We start from the raw sequence: 19173 nt of genomic DNA, 5'->3' as shown, positions 1-19173 counted from the left end.
AGATAGGCTGGCTTGCTGTCCAAAACATCTGGAGGGCAGCAGGCTGGGGAAAGGTGTTAGGTGATAACTTGTTTGCTACTTGTGCCCTTGCCACCTCCCAAAATGTAGCCTCACCACCAATATTTAGAAGAAGAAGAGTTTGGATTTAATATCCCGCTTTATCACTACCCGAAGGAGTCTCAAAGCGGCTGACATTCTCCTTCCTCTTCCTCCCCCACAACAAACACTCTGTGAGTTGAGTGAGGCTGAGAGACTTCACAGAAATGTGACTGGCCCAAGGTCACCCAGCAGCTGCATGTGGAGGAGCGGGGAAGCGAACCCGGTTCACCAGATTACGAGTGTACCGCTCTTAACCACTACACCACGCTGGCTCTTTACACATTGCTCTCTCACCACCCTGCTCCCAGATCACCATTTAGGTGATCTTAAGTGTCTCTTTCCCAAACCTGTTTGCTCATGTACAGCCCAGTGCATTACATGGGGCCCTGGGGATCCTTTCCAACTCTACATTTATATGACTCTACTATATGCATGGCTGGAATAAAACCGCATTTTAAAGATGTGTATGGTTTTGCAAGCAGCAAAACAGACCCGTCTTTTAACAGTTGAAATAGAAAAGTTTATTTGGGGACCTGTAAACATCCCCTACCAAAAAAAAAAAAAACCATTTCAGAAAACTTGTGAGACACAATGGCAAATCCGTCCTATGTTAGAAGGTGCATTTGAACCCAAGACAAAAGTTAACCCCACAATTCTTCAGCTATGCAGGCAAAGAACACAGACTTAAACCCACACATTTTTACCCTCCCAACACCAAGAAAGCACATGAACTCCCTCCCCACCCTGTCCCTCCCCTCCCAAGCTGCAAGTAGACATCTCGTTTGGTCCTCCCCACTCGGTTGGAAGCAAGAGTTTGTTTGCTTGTTTTGAAGGGGTTGAGGGATGGAAGAGGAAGACAACACACCATCAAACCATCATCAGCTTGGTTTCAAGGGGGGGAAATGGGCCTAAAAGCATGCAGGAGGCTCAAGACTATGAAACATTTCGTCACATTTCCAGCACCACATTCCAACAGCAAAATCGATCCAATGACACGCTCCGGGAGGCTCTCCCCTTGAAAGAGATCCGTCTGAAGGAAAAGCGACCTTGGGACGTGGGGCGGCAACAGTTCCATCTGAAGACACAAAACACTATTCACTTGACACGGATGTCAGCTGTGCAGAAAGACGTGTGCAAGAGGAGACCGTGAGCAGACGTGGAACTGGGCAGGTCTGCTGCAGAGACCCAAGGATCCCTTCCAGTGATGCACACACTCATACACACGTGCACACACACCATGAGTGTGAGAAGCTTACACAGCTTTCCGATGATACTCCGGAGGTGCAACTTCATAGTCGCTCGCGCTGAACAGCGTGGAAGAGTTCTTTGCTAGGTACCTGCGGACGGGGAAGGAAGGAAGGGGAAGGCAACAGGCTTGAATCTCACATGGAAGCCAAGAGGTTGGGCTTAGTGAGATATTTTATTTATTAGTTAAAATAAAAAAATTCCTTCCAGTAGCACCTTAAAAGACCAACTAAGTTAGTTCTTGGTATGAGCTTTCGTGTGCATGCACACTTCTTCAGATACACATGCACACGAAAGCTCATACCAAGTGTGCATGCACATGAAAGCTCATACCAAGAACTAACTTAGTTGGTCTTTAAGGTACTACTGGAAGGAATTTTTTTATTTTGACTATGGCAGACCAACACGGCTACCTATCTGTAACTTATTTATTAGTTGATAGCCTAAGATGTATGGGCAGTGAAAGGAAGCGTTGAAAGGGTGCCCCAGCTGCCCCACCCAGTCTTTGGAAGCCTTATAAAAAGCTGTGCAATAGAAGAGCTTCTAGGACCAAGGTGAAACTGTCAAACTCCCTTGTTATTTTTGTTGTTGGGTGTTATTAATGTAATCTTATTATAGTACTGAAATGTTGTTTTGCATGTTGTTATATTTACTGTTGTAGGAAAGCGCCATACAAATACCATATTTTCCTGTGTATAAGACAACACTTTTTGCTTAAAAAAAAAGGCAAAAATTGGGTGTCGTCTTATACACGGATAATGAATGCAGAGGGGGGGACGTGCAATTAACGGCAGCAGCAAGCAGGAGATTGGCAGCGGTGATTGGTCGGGTGATTGGTGACTGCGGCAAGGTCTGCTGGCGATTGGCTGTGGCAAGTGGGCAGGTGATTGGCGGCTGTGGCGAGGCAGACGATTGGCGGTTGCGGCAAGTGGGCAGGTGGGCTGTTGGTGGCGGCGAATGGGCAGACAATTGGCGGCTGCAGCAAGGTGTACAATTTGCAGTGGCTGTGGGAAGCGATTGGCAGTGGCGGGCAGACGGGTGAGCAATTGGTGGAAGTGACCTCCCCCACCCCCCCCAAAAAGCTAAAAAACTTAATTTCTTAATTTTGGGTTTAAAAAATGGAAAAATATGGTAAAATGCTGGCAGACGGATGGGTTTGGGGAGAGGATGTTGCAAAAGAGTCAAGCTGTCTGAAGATGTGTGAAGGAACCTCCTAACACTGATAGATGTTTCTTTGGCCCTGTTCCTCCTCAGTTCTTGTTGTGGATGTCACTTTTGACCTGTCCCATAAGGCCATTGCTTAGTCATCACCCGACTATAACACTCTACACATGTGTAAAGCTAAAGTGAGGGAATGCCTCTACATAAGCCTGTTTAATTTATAGGCCTGTGGACTCCACTGCTGTGTTGTTCTGACCAAGCCATCTCAGACATCACAACTGGGTGTGGTTGATTTAAGAAAATCCACAACAGTGTCCAATCTTGGTGTTATTGTGTTAGCTTGGATTTGCAAGGAATGTGGAGAGACAGGTAAACAAACCCAGCTCACAGCTCCATCACATGCTTCCCCCTCAGCCCCACAAGCCCCCCTCTTGCACTATTTTGCAGAACTAGGACAGCCAGCCAGAACACCCCTGGGCTGTGCCTTTAAGCAAGGAAGAAAGGGAAGCTCAACTGCTCACCCAGGCAGACAGAAACCTCGGCACCTACACAGGTACCACTTCAGACTAACTCACACAGAAATATAGTATTTCAGAGAGAAGGATGCTGTCATCACCTCCTCTCCAAAAACTTTGTTTTTGCATATTCAATGATCTCTTTTTCTCCCCACTTGTGGGAGGAAACATTTTCACCTGCCCATATTAAGTAGCAGGATTATGTTATGGCTTTAGACAGAAGGCAGAGCAAATCCTAGCCAGTATGTTAGTGTGCCAGATTAGGATCTGGGAGACCAGAGTTCAAATCCCCACTCAACCATGAAGCTCACTGGGTGACCTTGGGCTGGTCACTTACTCTCAACCTAACCTACCTCACAGGGTTGTTGTCAGTATAAAATGGGAAGCGTGAGAACTACGTAAGCACCATGAGCTCCTTGGAGGGCAGGTGGGATACAAACATCAAATAAATAAATTAATGAAATGAAATGAAATGAAATGAAATTCCCAGAGAGCTCACTGCCTGTTGCAGCAAAAACAAGGGGCTTGTGGCACTTGGAAGGATTTGAATTGGATTCAGAAGCTCTACAAGGGCTAACACAAGATTGTGTTAGCAGCAAAAGTTTGTGGCACAGCAGTAGACTAGGTCAGATCACTAGGATGGATCCTTTGAGATTTGACCCATTAAGGGCTTGCTGTATCTGTGCTGCCTCTCAAAAGCCTGAAAAAAATGCCACACTTCTCTAAGGAAATCCATGGGACTAAGAGACCACGGAAGAGGATTTCTAATCCTGTCCCATCATCCATCAACATTTCAGCTTGCCAAGAGATAAAAGCACAGTCCCTGGTATCACGCTAGAGGGAAGAAGAGCCCTGGAGGTGCCCACAACCCCCATGCAAACATCTTTGCACGAAACACAAGCTCTCACAAGGACCAAGGTGCCTCTCTCAACTCAGCAGATATCAAGCGCGATCCATTGTACATACTTTAGAAAATCGTGCAAGTAGTTCAACAGCAAGGCCAGACTCTTCTCGTCCAAGGGCGTGTAAGCGAGCATGGCTCCGATCCGGACTGTTCAGACGGTAATTTAAGGACAAGGGGGAAGACAACGTTAAGGGAAGCATTTGCACAATTCATAAAATTCACCCGCTCTATTTCCAGTTGAGTTGTCCAGCCATCACATCATACAGGTCATGACTGCAGCTGCCTTTTGAGAGCGACACATTAGTGATCCTAAGGCAGAGATGAAGTTTCAGGGATGCCTGGAAAGCCTCCTGGGTCAGAAACAAGTGAGGAAGCATTTTGGAACACAGTGAAGAGTAGCACTGAGGGGAACTGAGGGTTATGAAAGGTCCACTTAGTAGGTGCTGCTAACCCCCAATATAGCCTGGGCAGTTTTGTCTAGCAAGTGGCTGGTACCACCCTCCGGGGGTGGTGACATTATCTAGAGGGGTGCTTAGAGGCAAGCGGGTGCTGGAGGTGTAAGTGGCTGCCAGGCTTTGAAAAGCTGGTATCAGTGGATCATGTTCATCCATTTAGTTGAATTAAACTAAATAGTTTCAACTGGATATTGAAAAAAATACACTGTCACTGTTTTAAATTTGTTTGTGTTATCCTCCTTAGTGGGTCTTGCAAACTGCTATCCTGAGCAATGCTTTTTATAGGGCAGGGGGCACTGGGGGTGAGTTTATGGAACCAAGCGGGCAGCAGCTCCCCAAATGATGCACCAGGATGGGGACCTCGCTGAATCTTCTGCAACTCATCCTACACTGCCCACAGTACTAGAAATGATTAAAGGAAGCAAAGGTATTTCGTATCTTGGGGCTGGAGGCTTCCACCCAAAGGAGAGCAGTGCAGCTCCCAAGGCCTCATTTATGGGGAAATCACACCACATGCTCACTCACATGAACTTCTGCAATGATGCCACCCTACACCCTGGGCCTCCAATAGCTCTTTGTGTTCAACTCTCAATTTCCCTCAACATAATTCTTATGTCTGTTATAATTTTCCCCGATTCAATAAATTGCTTTGTGCAGCTTTACGATGGGTTCAAAAACAAGATGAATGCTGCACCTAAGGAACAGGACATGCATACTGGAAAGAGACGGCCTCGTTTGTCAGCTAAGAAGCGGCTTCCACTGACATTTAAAAGAACAGCCTCCTCATAAAAGCACATTGTAAAATGTGGCTGCTCCAAACGTTTCAAACTACAGCTCCCAGAAACCCCAGGCACATGGCTGTGCTCCCATCAGGTCTCAGCATGCTGGCCGGGAGTGGTGGGAGTCGCAGTCCAAAGCAACGGTTATCAGGCTGGGAAAAGCCTTTTGTGTCCCACAAACAATGTACATACCAAACAGCCGCAGGAGGTGGGGAGCTCCGTACACCTGTGACATTGGTGCATCAGGGTGATCCGCTAAGATTTCTGCGTACTGCGGCCTCTCAAATTTATAGAGCAGCTGAGTGCCCAGCATGACGTTGAAGTACTCTTTGATGCCTGCCACGACTTCATTAACAGCATATTCTCTGGTGCACAGCAAGAAAAATGCAGGGTCAGCAACAGCCAGAAAAATAATTCATTATTAATTATTATTGCTATTTCATTTATACCCCGCCCATCTCTCCGGGCGGCATATATAAAAACACAATAAAACATCAAACATTAAAAACTTCCCAATACAGGGCTGCCTTCAGATGTCTTCTAAAAGTTGTGTAGTTCTTTATCTCATTGACATCTGAAGGGAGGGCGTTCCACGGGGGGTGGGGGGTGGAAATGGACAAGGCCAACAAACCCTCCTGCTCTGGGAATTCTAGCTGTCACCTCATTTCCTGCTGACCTCCATCTGTGCACATCTGCAGTGTGTTCTCAGCAGCTGGGAACCTCCAATTCCCACCATCCCTGGCTGTGCTGGCAGCTGAAGCCTAACAACATCTGGAGGGCCACAGATATTCTCCACCCCCTGGTGTTATCTGTTCTGCTCCCAGGCTGGCCTTTGCATAAGAACATAAGAAAAGCTTGCTGTTCCCCAGCATCCTGTTCTCACAGTGGCCAACCAGATGCCTGTGGGAACCAAGCTACAGACCTTCAGGAATGGACATCATCCCATCCCCTTTTGTGTATCAGAAGCCTGTCTTAGCATTAAGCTGTTTGTGGGAGACATCTGTAAGTGTATGCATAAAATAATGAGCCTGCAGGCAGGGCTATTGCTTTTTAAAAAATTAAAGAGCGCCTAGAATTTTTTTCGACACTGCACAAATTATATTTTCTTACGGTAGGGGGCTTCAACACCCTTAAGGAAGCTGCCTTGACTGTCACAGCCTCCTGGCCTTCACGGCAACCTTGAAACTGGGCAGTCACATTCTGGACTAACTTTTTTGCTCAAAGTAGGATTCTGGTGGCACTGAGAATGGTGTATTACCAAGCTTTTGCCATGATTGGGCTATTGCCAGATCAAGGCTGGGTTGGATCCAGTCGGCCTCTTCAGCACGGCAGAGAAAGCTTGTTCGGATGGCCTCAGAGTGTTACAAATTCAGTTGTGTCCCGGAATGCTCCAGGAAATGTTTCAGGATATTACAGTGGGGTAAACTCTCTAAAATCCCTTTGTGGATAAATGGAGTCAGGTGTTCAATGGGTCAATTGACCAGAGTCGCTTCCTGGCACCCTCTTCCTCCAAGTTCACACAAAGCAAGCCCCCAAATACTTTACCTCAAACAGGGCTGGAGGAGAAGAGAACTACTGAATTGGGTTGTAAGATTACTTGAGGCATGACTGCAAAAAAACCCCAAACCCTCATGCTGAATTTGAGCCAACCTTCCTGCAGGACTGGAAGGGGGTATTCAAGATAGAACAAGGAAAAGAAATATAAACACACTAAGCTGCTTTGAACAGCTGTGCAGCACATACATGACTCATTCAAATAGAGCCAGTGTGGCAAAATGGTTGGGTATCAAACTAGGACCTGTAAGAGCAGGGTTCGAATCCCCCACTCAGACACGAAGCTCACAGGGTGCCCTTGAGCCAGCCACAAGATGGTTGTGGGAATTAAATGGAGGGGGAGCAGCAAGTAGAACCATATATACCACCTTGGGCTCCTTGGAAGAAAAGAGGGTATAAAAATGTAATAAATAAACAAACAAAAGAGTTTGAGGTCAGCCTCCTCATATCAAAGGACCAATACTTTTGGTTAGAGATACTCCACAATGGGCCCTTCTGATGCGCCCCCCCACAACCACCCCCTCCTCACTTGTTATCAGTGTTCCCTCGCGACTTCTTGTAGTTTGCGTAGTCCTCCAAAATGGAGTCAACGTTCTTCTTGGCAGGAAGGTAGAAGAGCTACGGAAGAAAGCGAGAGGCGCCTAAGCCAGAACAAAAAAGACTGGAGCCAGGAGAGAGGTGTAACTCCATGGAACCTCTTCTTTCAAATTGGAAGAAACTTGCACCTCCTTTGCAACCACAAGACGGCAAGGCTGAAAGTAGCTTTTTAGATGTATAATCTGCGGGAGCCATCAAGGGCCACCAGGTTTTCCACCTGCCTTCCCCCAACCCGCTGCCTGGGACCTTGTAAAGCAAAGATGCTTCTTACATAGCTGTCAACGTTTCCCTTTTTTTAAGGGAAATTTCCTTATTCCAAATAGGATTCCTTGCAAGAAAAGGGAAAAGTTAACAGCTATGCTTCTTAAGTATTCTTGCCTTCTCTTAATATTTCTGTAGGGAATGTTCTTTGCCTTTTTGGAAGGTGCATGGATGTATTTAGTTTGTAATACTGCTGAAACGTTTTGAAATTCTATCAGTTGTACTTGCATTATTGTATTTTTATGTGTTGATTTAGTCTTGGGAGTCTTTTTGGCTGAAAGGCAGCTTGCAAACAAACAGTAATATCACATTACGTAACAACCAACTCAGGTTACTGCAGGTGCTTAAAAATAAGCAGTCCATTTAGTAACACAATTTCAGAGTTACCTGCTTTTGCCGGGTGATCAAATCCCAGTCGTCCACAAGCCACGGTTTCAGCTCCTCGGGTATTTTTACCTTGACTTCAACCCTGTTCATAAAAGTCTCCTCCTGAAGAATAAAAGACACAAGACCTGCATTCGGATACTGGCACCAAGCAAAGCACATTGTTGTGTATTGGGGCTCAGAAAATGTACAGTGTATCAGTGAATTTAACAATATTGCACCTCTGTATTCAGAGATGTCCTCACTAGCAAGATCCAAGGAACTGAGAACAGACCTTGGCACTGCGACGGCAGGAGACAACCATTCAGAAGCCTGCGCAAGGAAGAAAACCTCAGTTGTCTATTGCCAGCCCTATAGGGAGGGCTGCCAAGTGTTTCTTGTGGTTCCATGAAGACACTTACAAAGTTTCAAGGAGCCGCAAAATATGTTCATTGCCACTCGATATAAGCATTCACGTATTCCCAAAAGCTGCGTTTCTTATTTGTTTCATAACATTTATACATTTCTTGATTGTAAAAAAGTAAAGAAACCACGTATCAAAGCAGTTTACAAAAATATAAAACAATCAAGAAGAATTAGCAGCAATAATTTAAGGCTTTTGCAAAGTTAAAATAACAATTGACGAAAAGCAGATTAAAATTCACACCAGCATTCAGCTTATCTGTGTAGGGTTGTCTAAGCAAAAATGTTTTTAACATGCGTTGAAACAGTCCAGTGAAGGCACCAGCCTAGTGTCAATTGGCAGGGAGTTCCAAACTGTAAGTCCTGCCGCACTAAAAGAGTTTTTACAAATGTGGAACATGTATTATGTGGCACCTGTAACAACAGCAGTTCCACTGATCGAAGCAGTAAATTGGGCGTATATGCTGTACGGAGATATTGCTGATAAATTGGTCCCAAGTTGTTAAGGGCTCTGTACACTAATAGTAACACCTTGAACTTGGCCTGGTAGTAAACTGGCAACCAGTGCAGGTCTCTGAGCACAGGTGTTATATGCAGACAAGGCCTCACTCATGTCAGCAATTGTGCTGCAGCATTTTGCACTAATTGCAGCTTCCAGATCAAGGGCAAAAGAAATCCCATGCAGAGTGACTTGCAGTAATCCAATACTGAAGTAAGGGATTTGAAAAAATATATATTATTGCCATCTATCCGCCTTCCTTGTGAAGTTGCCCAAAGGCTGAGATGGATCCAAAAGAATCTTGGACATTCTTTGCTTTTTAAGACTTGCAAACTGTGTAATGACTGTAACCCAACAAGGGGAACTCCACCTAGAGTCCCAGATACTCCAAAATACTTACACTTTCAACAGTGGGATCTACACGAGCCCTTTTCTTCCTGGGAGGCTGAGGGTTTTCATTAGTGCTGCTGCCTTCACCGATTCCAGGAGCTACACAAACAGGCAAGGGAATCACTGTTGTGGTTTTAGCTAAACGTTTTACACAGGTGGCAGTTCACACGCAACACACACTCGCGGGAGGAGTCTACTGGACAGAACTAGAAATCAGACACACACACACTGCACCCCAATGTTGTGGCAGCCCCTTTAAAATAGTCGCTGGGATCCCGGATGCAAACCCCATTTTTTAAGTTGCTCAGCATTGCTAAGAACTGCTTCGGGGGTAGCTCCAATGTCTTGAGTTAACTGAACTTTTTGATTGACTTAAAGATGCATCCAATTGATTGGGCAATGCTTTTTAAGAAGTGTTACATTAAAACTTTTAATACTAGCAGGCACTAAAAAAGACTTTCCCTCTCTTTTGTATGAGGGAAGACCCCTGCTTCAAGAAAACCTTTTTTTCAAAAAATAAATAAAAAATAATAAAGTAACTATTCTTTCATTCAGGGCAGGCCATATTCAAAAGTCTAGACATGCAGATTTAATCTGGTAGCTGATCAAAACTCAGCTAAGACTTCTAGGGCTGCCACCTGATTAGAGTAGTTTTTATCGCTCAATGCAATTAACTGCTTTTTTCTCCTTCCCCTTTTATTTTTATTTTTAAGATACCAATATAAAAAAATTTCAAGTTCTAGCAGGATGTGCATTATAGTAGGGCTGCCTTTTAACGCTTGTTCGTATTTATGTAGAGTGGGCAGCTTTGAATAAACTACTGCATCAAAATAACAACAGCAGATTAAAAAATTGCCTCCAAGTAACTAATTGAAAGTACTACTGCTGCTGCTCCCGGATTCTAGGAGCTTCGATTTTGGAGCCAACACACTGGGAGGGCCATCTTTTCCTTAACCCTTTTTGCTCTTACAAAAGTAAGGTGGGGCCTGGGGAGAAATGTTGGCAAAACATTGAAAATCTAGAAGAACGTCATGCTAGATAAGAGTGGGCAACTCAAAAGAGATGCTCTTACTTTTCTGTTTGTTCTTTTTGGTCTTCCTGCCAAAGGGAAAAGAGACACTGTTATTGCACATGCAAAGCAAGTATAACACCAGCATTTTTTTTTAAAAAAAGTTCCTTCTTCTAAGCCCAATCACTTGATCTGTAAGGGACTGGTCAAGCCACAAAGCGCAAGGCCCATTGTTGAAAGGAACGTCATCCACGCAGGATAATTCAAGGTGCTTAGGCCTAATACAGAAAAGACAGGATCTGGCATATGTAGAAGCTGCTTTCCCAGCATTTGATAAAATAAAGGAAGAGCTACGTGCTTTACATTTTCCGCAAAGCTAGTATGCTTCCCCCATGACCAGCCATACCTGCAGCTGCAAAGGCACACCAGAAATGTACACTGCCTTAAAAAAAAATAAGGTTTAGAAGCAGCCTCTTTCACCCTGCCCTAATAGCTGGAAGCATGGCAGACCAGCCAACCACCTGCCTTCATGATTTATAAAAGAGCACAGCTACAATTCTCATCAGCATCTGAAAAGGTTAGATCACTGCAGTTTGTTACACATGGGGCTTCCTCTGAAGACAGTTCAGAGACCTTAGATAGCGCAGAATTCAGCAGCTAGGTAGCTCACTGCGGCAAGACAGACTGAGCATATAACTACAACCCTGGCCAACTGCATTGCCTGCCAATTAGTTTCTGGGCCCAATTCAAAGTGCTAGCTTGATCTATGAAGCCTTAAACAGCTCAGGAACACAATATCTCAAGGACCACCTCCACCCATAAGCACCGACCCAGATCTTGTGATCATCATCTGAGGCTCTTCTTTGGGTGCCTCCGCCACAAGAGGTCTGGAGGGTGGCAACAGAAGAACAGGCCTTTTCTGTGGTGGCTCCCTGCTTGAGGAATGCTCTCCCCAGGGAGGCTCGCCTGGCACCTTCAATACATATGTTTAGGCACCAGGCAAGAACATTCCTCTTCTCCCAGGCCTTTCACTAATTAAACAATCTATGGCCTTTTAAATGGGGGCAGGGAGTCATTCTTTTGTTTGTTATAATAACATAATACTATGTTATGTAATTTCATGTTTTTATACTGTAAATCCTATGATCCTTGGATGAAGGGTGGTATATAAATTTATTATTAAGTGGAATATCCATATGCAGCATCTGAAAATCCAATCCACACATCACGAGTGACCGGAGGAAGTACAAAAAGGAGCAATCAACCGAGATGGTGGTGGTTTTTTTATCATGAAGAACACCTTCAAGAAAGTCTGATGCATTAAGAACTGCATAAATTGTTATTCTACCAGCTATCTCAAGGGAGGATATTCCATTACAGTGGTACCTCAGTCTACAAACAGTCCTGTTAACAAACTATTCGGGCAACGAACTCCGCAAAACTGGAAGTAGGTGTTCCGGCTAGCAAATTTTGCCTCGGAAGACGAACAGTGGAAGGGCACCAGCAGCAGGAGGCCTCAATGGGGAAAGCGCACCTTGGTTTAAGAATGCTTTGGTTTAAGAACGGACTTCCGTACCAAATTAAGTTTGTAGACCGAGGTACCACTGTACTCACATAATATGCCTATACATCATTTTTCAGAGAGAGAGAAACTTATCAATCTACACAAAGCAAGGAAATCTGGATTTCAGGATGAAGATCCTGGCGTGACAATCCATCCTTAACTCACCGCGTCGATATTGCAGGGGTCTCCAAACCGCAAACTGTATGCGCTCCATCTCGTCTGAAAAATCTAGGCACAATAGGGGTTGAGTTAAGGAGAGAGTGTCAGACCCGACACATGGAACCTTTAAGAGAATGCACTTCAGTTCAGCTGGAAAAGGCAAGACAGCTTTTAGAGGAAGTTACAGCCCCATTCAACAAGTGTCTGGAGGGTGGGAAGCCAACCGGGGCTGACATCTTCCTCCTACCTTGAATGCTATTTTGTCATATCTGGGCTCTGCTATGTACACTATTCATCCATCCATGGAAGCAACACAAGGTTGAGCCCAGGCTTATGCAAATCATTGGTGTTATTTTCTCAGAGGACACTCAGAGAAGTCAGCAGGCCCCCCTCCTGAGAAGGACAAGGCTAGTTTCCTTCGAAATCTCGCCACCTGCTCACTTAAGACTGCTCAACAGTAAGGGAAAGAGCTGGGCTCAAAAACCCCTACAATACTGTAGAAGCCATGACTGCCTAAAGAACACCTATTGGACCATTCAAAGCCCAGCCTCTTGGAAATGGTGGCAAGCTCATTTCCCATCACGGTTCTTCGTTGGAAAGCAGCTTCCTCAGCACTAAGGTTACATTTTCCAAAGCAACATTCCACATGTACCAACAGTACAGTTTTAAGCTTTGGAAATATGCTTGCTAAGATCTTCAAGGCCAAAAGATTGTGAGGGAAAGCCTTTAAATTAAAAAAGAATAAAGCAGACAAAATAGTTTCTTACACTTCAACATTTTTCTGCTGGAGTCCGGACGTTTTTTTCCCTGGTGCGGCCCCTCTCATCTTTCCTTCTGCATACTGTTCCCTTTGAAAAAAAGAGTCATCAAAACAGGACTTAATTAGAGGCATCTCTATGCCTCCATAGCACAGAAGTATCTCTGCAACAGAAGCCCTACCTATCTTGCTATTCTTAACTGCCAGTGCAACCAGTTAAAATTTAACATTGGGAATGTCCCTAAGTATTGCACCGAAACTGTGGCATCCTGGTCTGTTCCTCTTGCCCTGACAGTGCCCATGCTGCAATTTTTTCCAACAGTGTTATATGTTTATATATACCTGCACAGAATGTGAGCTCCATCCAGTACGTAGTTCAGGACAACACAGAAGGCATTTCCTAGTGTATGTCTAAAGCAATTTGGGGGTAAGTAGATTATAGCTCCAAAGAGCTCTCCTGCTTGAGCAATGAGAGAGAAGGGCACCTTCTCCCATACTAGGTGAAGTGAGTTCTACAAAATTCACACACACATAAAATTCATATAATACATATTCAGGCGGCAGGAGAGAGACTGTGCTGAACCCTCAAGGGGCTGTTTTTCCCATTTGTCCTGCCCTCCGCATCCCAGCCTGCAAGGAGAAGCAGCTCCCCAAGAATTTACTGCTGCTTTCTCTGCTGGCACACCCCTTTCCCTTTTGGCAGAGGCAATAATGTATTCATCTTGTAAAAAGGTTTGCTGTTTTAAGTTTGTGTTATATTGCAAAGGCCAAAGGTTCCCCACACCTTTCTTACACAAGAATACAGAGACCCCTGTAAAAAAAACCCAACCACTTATTATACACTGGCCTGGCTTAGTTCCTCCATTACTAGGTAATACTCACTGATTGGCCTTTTGAAGTTCTTTCTGCTTTTGCAGATTGGTGTCCACGTATTTGAGCACTCTGCTTTCTGGAACCCATTCATCCCAGCTGCAAGGGAAGGGAAGAGTTTTCAGGGGCTACATAACAAGAAGCCCACCGCCTAGCTGTTAATTCAGTGGCTTCACAGAAAACCAATGAACTTTATCCATTTATTTAAAAAATATTTATAGACAGCTATTTATAAAAAACTTTGCTTTTCCGACTTGCAGCCCTGCCTAACACAGGGTTACAGGCACAAGTGGGTGGATTTCTCCTAAGTTTCGGAATCCAGGTATTCAATCAATTCCTGTAGAAAAAAGAATCATTGTTCTAGCTGTTGTTGTTTTCATTAAGAAGCACTTTAAAGTTAGCTGAAAACTACATTCCTGGAGAAAGTTTGGGGACGCTTTCTGATTAGGCGACAGGATTATAACCTCATGGTTTACCATCCCCACCTATTACTGATCAATTTGCAGCTTATTCTGTGGGGTTTTCTCTCTCTCTCTCTCTCTCTCTCTCTCTCTCACACACACACACACACACACACACACACACACACCTTTTCAATCGCTCTGTTGCCACTGATCAGGACACTGAAACCTGCCAGGACTTCCACTGTGCCTTTCCTGCCTAATCCGCTGTCACTTCTTGCAGGCCACAAAAACCTTGCTATGGTACAGCAGGCCTTTTGAGGCAGGCACAGGCTTTGTTCTAGTGGGAGCTTAGAGAGGGAGGACACGTAAGTTACTCCCTTTCCCCACAACCACCTTGGGAGTGTGTGGAGTGGCTGAGAATAGATAGCAGATAGCAGCCTTCAGGGAGGACTGTTAGATTTGAGTAAAAAGAGAGGGTGTATTCGGATGCCTTGATTGTGGCCCACACTGCTGGGAGAGCACCACATGGAAGGAAAGCAGGAGTGTGCCCTGTAATCTGTGGGCAGATGAAGACTCCTTTTTTGTATCAGCTTAAACCTGGCAGAGAGGGGAGTAGCCTTCAACTTAGGAAATTTCAGTTAATATTTCCATAGAATAACTAGTTAAACTTGGGGCACTGCTTGAATTTAGACAGTGGTTTCTTTTTCTTCCTTTTTCTCCTTTCTGGTAAATTATCAATGTCTGCAGCAGGAACCATAATCACTACTTAGCATGTAATTCATCTTTTCCCTGTCCTGGTGCCACCCAAATGTTTAGAACTTTAGCTCCCGTCAGGGCCTGCCAGCCCTAGCGTCATACAGTCATGCTGCCTGGGCTGATGGGGAGTTGTAGTCTGAAACATCTGGAGGATGCCAGAATGGGGAAAGCAGATATGAATGAATGCAATTAGAGACTTAGGAGAAATCCCCATTTCACATTCTGACTCACACCACCTGTAACTGCCATAGTCAAAATAAAAAAATTAAGAAGTGTGCATGCACACGAAAGCTCATACCAAGAACTAACTTAGTTGGTCTTTAAGGTGCTACTAGAAGGAATTTTTTTATTTTCACCTGTAACTGTTTCTCCAACAAGAGGTGAAGAGCAAAGAGCCTTCAATAATTCACAAAGCTGTGTTGCCTGGGTTTTTTTGCTCAAAAGCCTCACGATTGTGGCAGTGAGTGGACAAGGTTGACTTATGGGTTCAACACTATTATTATTTTATTAATCTTGAAACTTCAAGCACATCTGCGATCATTGCAATAAAATAATCAATACACAAAAATATAAACACATAAGAAAGCTAAACAAAATGTGTGTGTGAATAAAACAGATCAACTGAATTAAAAAAGCTTAGGAAAATAAAATCGGTATCTGCCTGGCACAAAAAAGATACCAAAGCAGGTGCCAGATATTCCTCTCTGGGAAAAGTCACCACCAGAGAAGCCCTTTCCCCTGAAACCACAATATGTTAGAAAAACCTAGAGAAGAGCCTCTTCTGCAGATCTCAATGTATTGGCAAGTATAAGTGAACCTATACAATTTTCCAGGTATCCTGGCCCTAAGTCATGATGGGTCTTAAAAATCAAAACCAGCACTTTGAGCTGGGCCCAGAAATAATTGACAGGGAGCTGGTCGTGTTGGTGAAACGCTGGCATCACAACAGCTGTCCTCAGTTGCTCATCTAGAAGCCATATCCCTGAACTAACTGTAGTTATCAAAACACCCTCAGGAGCAGCTACACACATAGTGTGTTTCGGCAGCCTAGCCCGAAGGATGACTGAGGACAGGCTGCCATCTGCTTTGGCTGGAAATGCCAGGGGTGAAATCCTGCAAAGATGCTGCACATATTTTGTGCTGCCCCAACTTTCTGACCTTAAACATTAGTTTGCCAGAGAAATGAAAGAACTTTAAGCATTGCTGTTCGTTATAGATTTATTTTTTTGGTTTTAATAATGGTTTTGTTATGATGTGGCTATTTGATTGCCATTGTCAGAAGCCATCCTGTGCTCCATTTTGGAGAAAAAGTAGGATATATACCTCCTATCAAATAGTGGTTTTTTGTTACCGCTACTTAAAAATAAATACTCACTTCTTATTCCAACCACTGTAATGTATGAAGTATTTCACCTGTTTGTCCTTTATAGCAACCTTTACACACTAGAAGGAGGAAGAAGAAAGTCTGTCAACAACTTAGCAAGTCCACATGCAATTCAGAGACATTTATGCCACTTTGGGCCAGATTAACAGTTCTTAGGCAGCCTACAGGGTATTTAATTGCCCCAGCCAAAACGGGTCCCTTGCTGTGGCAAGATGTTCTGGGAGTTTCCCAGCATGCAAAGTGCGAGCCCATCCTGCTCCTTGCAGCTGGGGACACGGTGGCTGCCCAGAGGGCACAATGTCCCCAGTCACTCGCCACACAGGCTGCCTCTCTTAGCATGAGGAATACGATACCATCAGTACTGCAGAAGGACTTCAAAAGGAAGGCAGGATGGAGCGGACCAGAGAAAGGGAGCCGGGCTGCTTGTGGCTGCTGTGTTTGCACAGGCTTGCTTCTGTGCGAGAATGCTGGCAGAGGAAAGCACGGTATGTGAATCAGGCCCTTTGGCTCTGGAGCCCCAGAGCAGGTTTTTTTGTTTTGTTTTGTTTTGCACAGCGCACGCGTCCCCCACCACCACCCCTTAAATCCAGCACTGCCGTGGGTGGGTTAACGTCGTCTGCCACAGCAAACTACAGCCAACATACCTTTGCTTCGTAAAGAAGAGGTCCATGGAAACACAGCACCCGTTCACCTGTGAGAAAATTTCCATTTAGTAGGAAAAGCAGGCCTAGACGCACACGCACCACACAAACACTGAATAATATCATCATCGCACTGAAATGAAGATGCAAGGATCCGTTAATGTTCATATTATTTCAGCTCCTCGTAAGACCTTTGGCCAAGGTACGCAGAGCTGAACCGCCATTTTGCTCAAACTGGACTTCCCATCCACCAACCCAAGTAAACACACATGTTCAAAAGCTGGTGTTTCTGTTGACGAGTGCAAAAAGGGCTTCCAAGGCAACATATTTTTGCTTTCAAAGTTGAACGATAAGACACACAGAAAAATCAGAGGATTTTTCATCTGTGCCTTTGAAGCAATGCAACTTCCTCATCAGAGATTTGGATTGCACAGGACGCCAACGCCGCCCTCTGTGTGTGTGTGCGCGCACACATGGATGTCCTCATTTTCATGTTGAAATGCACAGTACCAAACCGTCAAGTAGCAATCTGCCTCCCTATAAGCTAAGAGGAAGACTTATTTGAGCATTGCTAATTAAGGGTGTCCAGACTCCAGGGCCTACCACAGAGAATGCCAGAGGAACTGATCCTGTCCCACACCAAGAGATGGCACAGGAGACAAAGTGTCATATGCCCACCTGTGCTCAACCCACATGCACAAAGCCTGGGCTAGCAACTATTGTGCCAGGCCACGCAACGGAGCTCTGGTGCCCACAGGAGAGGCTGAAAGCCTCTGAGCAGGATGAGGGCATTTGCAGGCAGAAAGAGGAGAGTCTGGCTGCTGCACCTGGGCCAGCTGCCCAAAGGGGGTCCACCACCTAGCCCACCACCCTCCTCTCACAGTGGCCAACCAGGTGTCCCTAGTAGGAAGCCTTGAAGGCAGCAGGACCCCCAACAGGCCAGAAGCAGCTCTCCCTGCCCCAGGGATCCAGGAGCATCACTGCCTCCTGGGGGGGGGGGGGGAAATAGCCGTCGTGGCTAGTAGCCATTATGACTAGTACGCAATGAAAGACAAATTCAGGTGTGTGTTTGGCTCATTCTCCTCGGCCTGACCCAGCAACCAGGGTCTTCCTCAGAGGAAGACTGAGCCGCAAGACGCAGACAGGGGAGGGGGGAAAACACCCCCTACTGGCTCCCTCTCCCCCCTCCTGAGGAGTGGGGAGGGGGAGACAAAGAGAAGAACCCGAGGGGCCGTTTTGCTGCGGGGAAAACGGGCTCCTGTGCATGCACTGCCTGCCTGCCTGGGGTGGGGAGGGGGAGGCAGAGCGGCTGCCGCCGCCGCCCCCCGCCCGGCTCTGGGCGCCCCCTCCTCTCCCTCTCCCCCGCCCTTCGCGGTTGGAGGTCCGTGGTTGGGGGTCTCCGGCAGGGCGCCCCCTCCGTCCCCGGCTCGACCCTCCCTCCTGCCGCTGCTCACCCTCTTGGAATTTGGGTTTGGGGTCCTGCTTGGGCGCCATTTATAAGCGACTCCTCCGCCTCCCCCTCCCCGCGGGGGCTCCTCAGCTGCGTCGCCGCATTATGGCAAGAGGAGGGGAGCCTCCGCTACTGCGCACGCGCGCGCACGGATCTTTCCACGCCTGGCTCTTCCTCCTCTCCCGGGGCATGCTGGGTTTTGTAGTCTTCGGCGGTGGCTCCTCCTGCTTCCCGTCTCGTCGCCGGTGGGCCTGCCTGCCTGTCACATGAGCTGTCAAAACAAACCTCCTTCTTTTTAATTAACCAATGGGCAAAAGAGCGCGCTCAACTTGGGGCTCGAACCCACGACCTTGGTATTAAGAGTCCCATGCTCTACCGACTGAGCTAGCCGGGCATTAGCACAAGTTCTTCAGCCTGAAATACTCCTGCCTGCAACCCCTGATGCTGCTGTCTGGCTTCAAGCATGCGGCAGTGTTGGTCATCAGGCAGGTGATGCTGTCACTGTTTTCTTTTCAGCTTAAACATTTTTCCTTAGACATGCCAGATAACCAGAAAGTTGATTCAAGTTTTAATCTACTCTTAGTCTATAGTCTTGGGGACGCGGATGGTGCTGTGGGTAAAACCTCAGTGCCTAGGACTTGCCGATCGTATGGTCGGCGGTTCGAATCCCCGCGGCGGGGTGAGCTCCCGTTGCTCGGTCCCAGCTCCTGCCCACCTAGCAGTTCGAAAGCACTCTTAAGAGCAAGTAGATAAATAGGGACCGCTGTATAGCGGGAAGGTAAACGGCGTTTTCGTGTGCTGCGCTGGTGCTGGCTTGCCAGCTGCAGCTTCGTCATGCTGGCCACGTGACCCGGAAGTGTCTCCGGACGGCGCTGGCTCACGGCCTCTAGAGCGAGATGAGCACGCAACCCTACAGTCGGACACGATTGGCCCG

General features: G+C 46.1%; 1 protein-coding gene across 4 annotated transcripts; it reads right to left on the bottom strand.

Annotated features, from left to right (window-relative positions):
- Window positions 1–596: 596 nt before the first annotated feature.
- MORF4L1 (mortality factor 4 like 1) lies at window positions 597–18399 on the bottom strand. 4 transcript variants are annotated; one of them, XM_083475216.1, is made up of 14 exons: window positions 18244–18399; window positions 16793–16839; window positions 16140–16207; window positions 13617–13703; window positions 12745–12825; window positions 11984–12046; window positions 10318–10343; window positions 9256–9344; window positions 7958–8059; window positions 7242–7330; window positions 5351–5523; window positions 3987–4071; window positions 1356–1436; window positions 597–1214 (listed from the first exon to the last, which is right to left on the bottom strand). In XM_083475216.1, the coding sequence occupies exons 1-14, from the start codon at window positions 18281–18283 to the stop codon at window positions 1211–1213; spliced, it is 1035 nt and encodes a 344-aa protein (XP_083331342.1). In that variant the 5' UTR covers window positions 18284–18399; the 3' UTR covers window positions 597–1210. The 4 variants fall into 4 exon arrangements, with proteins under 4 accessions (XP_083331342.1, XP_083331341.1, XP_083331344.1 ...); XM_083475215.1 differs by having other exon boundaries at window positions 597–1436; XM_083475218.1 differs by lacking the exon at window positions 16793–16839 and having other exon boundaries at window positions 597–1436; window positions 18244–18384.
- Window positions 18400–19173: the final 774 nt, after the last annotated feature.

The sequence above is a fragment of the Podarcis liolepis genome (genome assembly GCF_965112155.1).
Source record: "Podarcis liolepis genome assembly, chromosome: 14".
Classification (NCBI taxonomy): Eukaryota; Metazoa; Chordata; class Lepidosauria; order Squamata; family Lacertidae; genus Podarcis; species Podarcis liolepis.
Note: the sequence above shows the minus strand (reverse complement) of the source record. Positions and strands in the feature narration are given on the sequence as shown.

Bases quoted from the DNA above. Each gene is read 5' to 3' on its own strand.
- MORF4L1 (XM_083475215.1), bottom strand. From the start codon at position 18,283: ATGGCGCCCAAGCAGGACCCCAAACCCAAATTCCAAGAGG. The intron at 16,208-16,792 runs GTATGTTGGCTG...TCCTCCTTCTAG, and splicing joins CTCTTCTTTACGAAGCAAAG to TGTGTAAAGGTTGCTATAAA. The intron at 12,047-12,744 runs GTAAGAAACTAT...TATTGTGCCTAG, and splicing joins CAGCAGAAAAATGTTGAAGT to ATTTTTCAGACGAGATGGAG.